This window comes from Ruditapes philippinarum, unplaced genomic scaffold (assembly GCF_026571515.1).
Source record: "Ruditapes philippinarum isolate M1 unplaced genomic scaffold, ASM2657151v2 ctg21138_1_1_1_1, whole genome shotgun sequence".
Lineage (NCBI taxonomy): Eukaryota > Metazoa > Mollusca > Bivalvia > Venerida > Veneridae > Ruditapes > Ruditapes philippinarum.
In genome coordinates, this window is record NW_026865901.1 from 8,659 (window position 1) to 19,671 (window position 11,013).

General features: G+C 31.2%; 1 protein-coding gene across 1 annotated transcript; it reads left to right on the plus strand.

Annotated features, from left to right (window-relative positions):
* The first annotated feature begins 9,341 nt into the window (after positions 1-9,341).
* On the plus strand, positions 9,342-10,504 carry LOC132730694 (probable serine/threonine-protein kinase DDB_G0267514). The gene has a single exon (XM_060716672.1). It carries the CDS (start codon positions 9,425-9,427, stop codon positions 10,502-10,504), a length of 1,080 nt encoding a protein of 359 aa, XP_060572655.1. The 5' UTR covers positions 9,342-9,424.
* Positions 10,505-11,013: the final 509 nt, after the last annotated feature.

Here is an 11,013-nt window from a genome sequence, read left to right on the forward strand (position 1 = left end):
TCATAAAAAAATTTTTCCAAACACTTTTTAAAGCGATTCCCTTTAAAAACTTGGAAAAATTTAATGTTAACTCGAAATCAAATGCCCAATTTTCTATGAGTGGCCCCAAACGGGACTACTTATCCCTTTTTTAAACTAAATTTTTTGTAGAGGGGTTTTTGAAATATGGCCCCTTTAAACCATTTATTTTAAATAGAAACTTTTTTCACTTTTCGTATCAATAACTTAGGTACTACCAAGTCAAAAGTACATTTTTTTTTATAAAATTTTGTATACAAGTAAGAATTTTTTTTTCTTTTTTTACATCATGAAATTATATTTTCTTTTCAATTGAGATAAAATATTTTATGTTTTCATTTTAATTTTAGTAAAGCTATTGTAGGAAATTTAAAGGACGTTGTCGAAGGTTTAAACTAAAAAGGGTTGCAAGGATCGCATCACATTGTAAAGTTTCGAGCCGTTTGAAGACTAAAGGTTTATGGCAAAACAGGTTCTTTCGAGGGAAAGTAGACAGTTTAAAAATGAAAAATGCCCAAAACACAGTTTTTGGTTTTCTTGTTATTGTTAAAATATTCGACATTTTTGGGAATACGAGCTTTACCATTTCCACTTTTTTTGACGCTCGTTTTTTCAAGTTTTAACCCCCACTTTTTGTGGACGCTTTTTTGGAAAGAAATGTCACGTCCAGCTGTTTATTTTATATGCCCTACCTCCAATAGGGTACAAATCTTGTTCGATTAAGTATGGTGAGACAGAAAAAGTGTAAAAAATAAATTCATAATTCTGACTTTCAAAATTTTTCATATTTGCCCGAAAATTTAAAAAAACTTAAAAAAAAGGGTTTTTAAAACAAATTTGCTGTTCATAAGTTGGGAAGGCAGAAAAAACTATTCTTTATCTACTCATTTTTTTTGTTATTTTTCTTCTTTTTATTTTAGATTTGTTAAATATAATTATCTCAAAAATTTTTGGGATCAACTTGAATTTTACTCCCCGAAAAGAGTGATTGGGTTTTAAACAAAATTTTTTGTTATAACTTTTAAATCTTTTTCTCGTTTAACATTCCCTTTTTCGACATCTGGGGGTTTGGGGTATGTTCTTTAAGAAAACATGATTTTTCCCATTACATAAATTGGGTTATTTTTTTCAAAAAAAAAACAAAAAAAAAAAAAAACGAACTTTCGTTATTAATATATCATTATAAATGTAAAGTTTTTTTAAAGTTAATAAAAATTTTAAGCTGAGTGGCTTTGAACAAATAACGCTTGAAATGATTTTAAAATCTTGACTTAAATATAATACAGTCACTCGCGTTGTAGTTAACCTTTTTTTTTATTTTTTTAAAGTTTTTTAAAATCACTCATGATTTTTAGTTTTTATCTAACGTGTTTTTTTTGTAGACAATTGAGTATTTTTTTCTTGATGTAATATTGATTTTTTTGTTGATGCAGTGTTTTTTTTTTATTTCTATGGGTTTTAGTTTTAAAAAAAGGCAGGTGCTATTTAAAAAAACCCCTCTGTATTCTTATTCTGTTTTAAAATAAATATAATGACTCAAACCCAGTTTGTTTTGCCATCAATACATTTTTTTTTATAAGACAACCCCATTTTGTTAAACAAAAAAAGCAGGGTTGTAGAAAAAAAAAGTTTGTTGTTACTGTTAAAAACACATTTTTTCCAAAAAAAATTTATGAAGCCGCCAATTTCAGGTAAACCCGTGGGGTAAAAATTTTGGTGTTGGTCTTCTAGAGGTATATTTGGGTAGTTTTTTGAGGGGTTGGCTGTTCCACACAGTTTACTTCTTAGTGATTGCTATTCTATTTTTACTTTGCTCATTTCAACCTTCTTACTTTATAGTTTTTAATGGATCACTATCTCTACATAGATAAATAAAATTCTCTGTAACATTTTTAAATACTACCTTTATTCCCGGTGGGAAATTGCAAAGTTTAAGATTTTGGTTATAACAAGTTACAATAACAACAATAATAAATTGTCAACAAATGAGGAAAATGTCTTTTAGTCATTTTCAGCCCACCAGATTTAATATGATAATGTAAATAAGTACAAGTTTGAAGTAGAAATCACGAGAGTTTTCAAGTCATATTTGTGTAAAAAAAAACCCGTTTTTTAAAATTTTTTTTATACCTATAAAATTTTCTTCCAACGGATAGAAAATTCCGTATTATGTTAGTTACAAATACGGAAACCATATATGGAAATGCCGGATTATTTTTTGACATTGGTTCCGAATCTTAGCTGTGTCTTACATAGCATTAGAAAACAGGAACCAAATTATAAGAAGGCGTCGCCGGTTTGGCATAAATTACGTATTCATCAGTCAGTCATAAATTTATTTTTTTTATTTTCTGAAAATTTTCTTTATAGAAGTGTAGTTTAAATGGGAAAATCATTTTTACTAAAAACGAAAAGGTATATAATAAAGTAATAAAATTATGTTTGTAGTAGCTTTCTGAGGCTATGTATTTTTCTATTGCCAACATTGGAAAATTGATACTCACTCGACCTTCGGTCTCGCGAGATATCAATTTTTCGCATACACTGCTTGTAGCAAAATACCAAAGCCCTTAAAAAGCTACTACTACATATTATTCCGTACATATATCTCCTTTATCTTAATGAATTATAATGCCTAACGCTTGTACGCTCTTTTAATAGTCAACACCGGAAAAATAAGCGTACCAGTCAACCGTGACGAAACTTAACAAGGAATTAAATAATCTATTTCGAAGATGTAAAATGTTTTTAAAAAATTTTTAATAAAAACTACCCAAATTTGAAAAAGCTAAAAACGTTTTATCTGAATAAAAAAAAATTTTTATTTTCAAGAAAAGTTTATTTACTTTTAAAACTTTTGGGAGACGGATGTATAAATGAAATTCCCAATTAAAACTTTTTATAATTGATTTCACATAAACAATTGATTGTTTCCCCTAAAAAAGGAAACCCCTAAATGCCTTTTGTTTAGGGCTTTTTTTATGATAATGACTTTGTATTAAACTTTTGTCTTTTGTATTATGATTGCAAAAAAAGGCGGCAAAAAGGCAAATTTCACATGCGCCCCATTATGGTCGGAGGGAAATCTGATAGTAAAAAGAAACAATTTGTAAAGGGTTTAAATTTAAACAGTTGGCCCCCTTTATACAACTTATTTCCAATGTATTATTTTTTTATTTTTAGCGAACACTATTTTATGCTATTTATTTATAGCATATACTTGCCTCCCGATCACATGTATCAGATAAAAACTACCCAAAAATTCATGAAGAGTACCAAAATTAATGACATTTACAGGTAAATATTCCTGCTGTTAGTGCAAAACACTCCTCAACAGTGTTACTCAGCATATCTGTTCATTAACCTGTGCAATGCACTTTAACAATATATTTGACTTTTTCTTTGAGTTGAAATAGTAAGGAAATAAATAAAAAACAAGATTTAATTTATAAGTGATTTTTACTGCTTTGAGGTTTTGCAAAAACTCACTGAATTTACTATGGCCACCTGTTTTTTATGTTAGGCAGGCATAATGCCTGTCATAAGAATCAAATTAACTTCATTCATGAATGGTAAAAGCGGAATAAGGTTACATATTTCCCCCCTTCCCTAAAGCATAAAGATGGATTATGATATACTTGACGGCTTAATAAAGGACTGGTCCACTTAGGCAGATACAGCGTCATTAAAGCCAGTTAGCAATAAAACAAACGTATGTGTGGTAATGGTGATGTGTATTTTGAGAAACAGCAATAACATTAAAGAATATTTATAGGTCTGATCATATTTCACTAAATGAATTTTTTAACAGCACATAAAATTTCAAAAAATATTCTATAAATTCATCATTTAAATTTCTAAGAGTTTTATCTTTAATTCAGTTTGTATATTTTGTTCTGTACTATGGTCTGTATAGAAACTATGCCGAACAACAGGGAAACTATAAATCACTTTTATCTACATCTTTCAAGTTGCTGGCTCATTAACGTGTAAGGTTAGATTATAAAAAGGATGCAATGTTGACGCCGGTAATGAACTGATAAGTAACAACACTTGGAATAAGCTATTCTATGTGTAAACAAGTTTATTCAGGAGACCAACCAAATTGATTCAAGGAATTATTACTGATAATTTTATCAAGAATAAAATAACAATATCTATTTTTCAAAATCATATCGAAGTAACACTTTCTGTGTCATAGCCTAATAACAATTGATAACACAACTTTATATGAAGACATGTATAAATGTTATAATGGAGTACTTTATAAGAATCTACACTTTATTTATAAACTGCCCTTTAATGATTGTTTTTAAAGCAGTTACAATAACAAAATCAATTAAAACAACTGACCAGTAGGATTATTGTTCTTTTAGAACTGAATTGGATAACAAAGGCAAGGAATGTCCAGTTTTGATTTGAGAAACATAACATTTGAAAGTAGATTTATGGAAAAGATAAACATAAAAGTACTCTTGTAAATATTTACAAAAAGGAAAGGTTTGGGAGAATAAGTGTATTGGAAACCCTTGCATTTTCCCGCCATCTTGTGAGATATCTCACTATACACTCAGTGACTCAGTGAATCGGCTATTATCACCTGTATCTCACTTTACGGGAAAATTTGAATTTTGTAGGCAAACAACAAAGCATGATTTATGTGTTGAAAATGTAATTATTAAGATATATATAAAATTATTTCAAATTTCAAAATATTTGTTTTGTTAATAAAAGAAATTCAACTTTCAAGCGCTTTAACTGGCATGTGTATACTGAAAAGAAAAAAATGGAAAAAAGTGATCCCTCGGAAGCATTAATCAGCGAAAAAAATTACGCGAAAATTGCAGACTCAGTTTTGATTGAGTTTGGTACATGAGGGATAATGAATAAGTGCAACAAATCCCTCACTGCCTCCTTGCACAGTCTTGAGCGGTACTCAAATGTGGATTCCACACTTAATTAACTGCTGGCATCAATGATTCACGAAGGGCCAGAAAAGTATACCAAACACTAACCATCTTGCTCTTTTTATAGTATTACTTTTCACCTCGATTTTAATTACAAGTTGTCTCAATATCAGGTTCTTTTTTTTTTTAGAACACACATCCCGTCAAACAGCTGACTTAGTATGGTTTTATGATTGTCCACGTGCCACATTATACACTGATGGTTCACCCTTTGTCCTCTGTTGAATCATGGTCAGGATGTTTGGTCCAAATATTCTCGGACGAGTCCTAATATGGACATTTTAATTTCGTGAGATAAAAAGTAGTTTACTAGTGCCCTAAATCTTAACTCTCTAGAATTAAGTTTATGACGATTTGCCTACAGGAAAAAATTGTTTTTGATTCTGCTTCTCGTGCGTTTTCTGTTACTAATCGTCTCTATTCTTATTGTTCTCGTCCAATATTTCGCCGCAGATGCTCCATCTGCGCACCTCTTCCACCCCACCCCCTATCCCACATTCGATCGCTTGTACTGAGTAATCTGATTCATACGTGAAGTCGACACTGTGATTGATAATAAATGTTCTATCTTTGCGATGATAAGATTGTTTATGGATCTTATTAACAGGAGACAAGAAAGACGAAAAGATTATATATTGCAAGACAGATCAATATTGATACATTTGTAACGACTACATTAAACGTGACGGAACTTTGGAATTCTTATGTATTATTCTGTATTGAATGACATAATGTGCGATATAAGAGCCAAAGAGTATGCAGGTGGGATATTTAAATTATTCGTACCAGTTACATACTATCGAAATGTTCATTACAGAAGGTGGAAGACTGTGGATTAAAAGAGACATATCAGAGACTAAGGAATAAGAACGAGAAAAAATAGTGCATGTAACGTTGAGAAATGAAACAATTATTGGAATAGATTTGTAGAGAAGGAAACTGGCCACACTAGAGTACAATGAAATGTAGGAACAGAAACTAACAAAGAAAGACATCGTTTGTGTATGATAAGGAAAATATACCAAAAAAGGTAAAAGTGAGACATTCAGTCTGTTACGTTACTCTTGTTTACAATGGAAAAATACAAGTATTTTTTTCAAGAAACAGGTTTATGATTTATAAGTACAAATCCCTTGATACTGAATAATGATGTTCTACCAAAATAAATTTTTTGCTTTGGTAGTTGCTGGGTCCTCCTAAAGAAGTGTGAAAAAACATGTCCCAATGCCTTAAACTTGCAATAAAAATAATCATTTTAGTTTAGAAAAAACAGTCTTCATATATGTACATCTATATCTGAGTCATGATTTAAAATATAATAATTAAGGATTTGAATAACTCTTTAACTTTTAAAGCAGCATACTTCAAACATACATGAACATTCTCATAAATATTATGAAAAGGAAAATATTGTTATGACCAAAGTAATAATCTACTAACAATCCACGTAAATTAGCAAAGGTTGTTAAATTGGCAAATATAGCCCTTTTGTTACGCGTTAGGAGAATTATGGTGATGCATACTGCAAAACCAGTGATTTTTCCCAACATGTAAATTATAACTTAATTCTTGAATCTCTTTACTTTTCTTAAAATCTAAGCATATTTATCTGAAGTTTGAGTTGTTTTTTTAAATATTTTGACTCATCTGGAGGCATGCATCTTTAATGCTTAAAGTCATCTACTATGATACTTTGTGCATGTTCAACTTTTTCATTTGTCAGTTTACGTGCCAAATAATCCTAATTAATATAAAAATCAAAGTAAGTGAAATGGTTGATTCAATTGCATGAATTCAGCATAACTTATTCAAATATAAATAAATAAGATATTTCACACTATTGTCTTTTTTTGCGTTCATTGAACCCTGCCTTAACTTGTTGATTTTGTTTATCATATTTTGTGGAGGAACGAAATATGAGACTACCTGAATCAGTTGTATTTTGAATCAGTTCAGGTATATCACTATATATACATGCAATGATATGTTATTAATATGAAAAATAAGACAGCTTGTAGTATTTAATCATTCAAAATATTACTTTTTCCTCTACAAATTGAATGTTTTATGCAGTGAAACTTTACTATAAATGTATATATATATGTGAAAATTCAAAGAGTATAATAAATGATAATTATTAATCTGATATTGAGGAATCTATGGTGAAAACAAGGATTTTTTAGTATTTAAAATATGACATTTTGAAGCCAATTCTTTGTTTTTTTCTAAACATGATCAATAGGTGGAGATGTAAAATCTCTTATAGACTGATCTGTTACATGAAATGGTTCTACCAAATCGATAAAGATTTCTTGAAAATGACAAATAACAAATGTTTGACTTTTCATTCTTCTAAAGCATTTGTGCAATGTTTGACTATATAATATAAAAATAAACACTGTAAATAACCTACATGCAAAATCTTCTTTTATTCTATTAACAAAAAAGATTCAGTTGTAGAAAACAGTTTGAACATTTATGATTATTTTGGCACAGAACCGACATGCAAATAGCAGTCCAATTTAGGATTCGTAAGTAAAATTTTCACTAAGGAGATAGGGTAATAGATGAGCAAGCTGCGAGACTTCTTACTTCTTACATGTCTGTATAAATCAAATGATGCATACTTCTTAACCCGTAATACACAATACATAAGCCGTATTACATATGTCATGATACAAAATACAAAGGTTAAAATACATAAGACATAATACAAAAGTCAAAATACAAAAGACATAATACAAAAGTCAAAACACAAAAGACATAATACAAAAGTCAAAATACATAAGACATAATAAAAAAGTCAAAATACATAAGACATAATTCAAAAGTCAAAACACATAAGACATAATAAAAGAAACTTGTTAATACGTTCTGGTCTTTGTGATACATTGACAGAATGTTCATCTCTATAAATGTTTTATTTGAAAGCTGGTCGAGTGCAATCAAAAATTAAGTCAAGAAGTCAAATCAAATTAAGAGCATGCAAGTGTCTGTGTGTCCATCAGTCTGTTTGATGTTTGTGTCTCCTGCTACACAATAACTGTAACATGCTACAAAGTAGCTGAAAAATTTACAGAACAATGCAAATGCTTAATTTGCAATCAGGTAACACAGTCATCATGATCACTGGTTGCTCGCGACTGTATTTTAACACAGGGTAACATTTCTTTTGTGATTTTCATGAAACATGTTCAAAGTGTTCATAAGGTATTCTCAATATTGGACATTAAATGAGTGGTAAATACTAGACCTAGATTAATTTAACGAATCAATGATTACGACCATTGCGTAAAATAATGTACTTTTTTGAAAGAAATAAACAGCAAGTTTTAATGTGATTGAAACAATTTTTTGGGCGCTTTATTAAATGACGTATACATTTAAGTTTTCTATGAGATTCAGTTATGATGGTTGAAAGATTCATCAAATTTCTATATAAAACTATATCCCTTGGTGTATTTTCAATAAATTATCCTAGATAGCTTATTATTTCTTCTTTCAGAAACAGCGAGGTACTGGTAGACATGCCATATATAAGTTGCACCTTGGATGGCTTCATGAAACTCGTGGGCAGTTAAGACAAGTTACCGCACGGAGAGGAGGTGGTACAAGAATATACGAATTTAAAAAAGAAGAAGAGCAAACTGTTCTGACAGTTATAAATTATGCAACAAGCATTTTCTTTCCAGATGAAAAAAATGATATGGAAAAGTTATCAGATATGGTAGTGAACCTGTCTTCATATAACGGAGAAGTAATTTCATAATTTGTCATGCCAAATGGGGAAGACTGTAATTTGCAAACATACTTGAAGTCTATCGGCGTGTTTTCCTCTCAGTACTTTTTATATTTGAGAACATCTAAAAAAAACAGGAGATTGACGGCAGAGAGCCAGATAGACAGCATATAGATGATGGATGCATTCCTTTAACATCATTGAAAGTAAATGACCAAACACCTGGTGAAATATGTGCAAAGTACACTAAACTTTGCAACTCATCATACACAGCTGAATGTTCACAAAAAATCTGTCAAACCATTGATGACTGCTTTCTTGACACAACTGTAAGTGATCCTGACAGAGAAAAAGATGGGTATAATCCACTTGAAAATAGTTTCAAAGTGACAGGCATAACAGTCAACAAGATCTCTATTTTGAGCAAAACAGATCCGAGTTCTAACCACTTTGAATATCCAACAGCTACATCAAATACAAAAGGAATACTTCATACACCTGACCAGATTGTGGGTTTTGAGAAGCAAGAAAACATGGAAATCATACTTGGCGTACTTAATAAAGAACATAATTCTGGTGCATATTTTCAGTGGTATAAAAACAACGAACTATTTCCAAGTGGACCTGACCTTTGCTTAATCCCCGTAACTGATCCTAGTGAATACTTGGTGAAGGTATCAGATGAAGATACACTTTATGAATGTGCAGCTGTAGGGGTGGACTCTCAAGCTTTGCTGGCAGAAAAAAAAAACTTTCAACAATCACTTTTCATGCAACTCAGGAGATTTTAACTGACCGAGTAAGACTTCAGTCCCTGGATGACAGTACAGTTGATACTGCTTATGTAACTGAACCATCAATGGAGGACAGTACAGTTGATACAGTTACTGTTACTGAGCCATCAATGGAGGACAGTACATTTGATACTGTTACTGTTACTGAACCATCAATAGAGGAGAGTACAGTTGCTACTGTTACTGAACCATCAATGGAGGACAAAATAGTTGACACTGTTACTGAACCATCAATGGAGGACAGTACAGTTGACACTGTTACTAACCCATCAATGGAGGACAAAACAGTTGATACTGTTACTGAACGATCAACTCCTAGTTATGATTCCATTACAGACAATGAAGTAATAAAAAGTCATGTCATGAATGAGAATGTGAGTGAACAGACAAACTGTGACTATTTCAAAGAACGTTCAAGTACAGCCAAGTATAATCCTATACACGCGCTTAATTTCTCAACAGATGTAAATGTGCCAGAAATTCCTTATGATAGTTTATGTATGGGACCTAAAATTGGGGAAGGCTCTTTTGGAACAGTACATTTGGCACATTATCTTTTTACTCCAGTTGCAATAAAAACTGTAAAAATAAGGCGAATTAAACTAGTCCAGAAAGCTCTTGAACGAGAAGTAAAAGTTCTCAGCAGAGTAAGGCATCCACACATTATACTGTTTATGGGGTATTCGGTATATAATAATGCATTACACATTGTGTCCGAGTACATAAAAGGATCAAATTTAGATGACCTACTGTTTGGTGATCGATGCCAACAAATCCCCCTTCTAAAAAAGTGCCACATTGCTGAAAAGATATGCCAGGCTGTTGCTTACTTGCACAACAGTTCTACTATTATATTACATCGAGACTTAAAGCCGGAGAACATTATTGTATCAGAATCTTTAGCCGTAGTAAAATTTTGTGACTTGGGGATTTCAAAATTGTTAACAATAAATAGTTCTGCTACAACCTATGCACCAGGTATGTAACCAGGTACCCTTATCTTTCAAGCACCAGAAATTTTGCTTGGTAATAGACCTGCATCAACAAAATCTGATGTTTGGGGAATGGCAGGCACTCTTGCAGAATTATTCAGTGAATGTCCAATGTGGGGATTACAAGAGGAAGATGAAGAAGACAATGAAAGATCAGCTGTTGAAACAATTAAAGAATTTATGAGTCAAAAAGAAGTCCCACATGCCATTACAAAACTTGTACAAATGGACTGTATTTGTAGCAGAATAGTAGACATTGTAACCAAGGGGCTGAACTATGGTCCCGATTGCAGACCAGTAGCGACTGAATTCCCAACAGAATTTAGTAAATAAACTAAGATATGAACGGGTGTAGCAAATAAGTAAAAGTGATATAATGGAACTGAAATATTATTGTTTGATATATATTCACAGTGACGTCAAAAGTTGTTAATATTATATTAAATAAAACTTTTATACACCCTAAACGAAGTTAGGCGGTATATAAGAGTCACCCGGTGGTC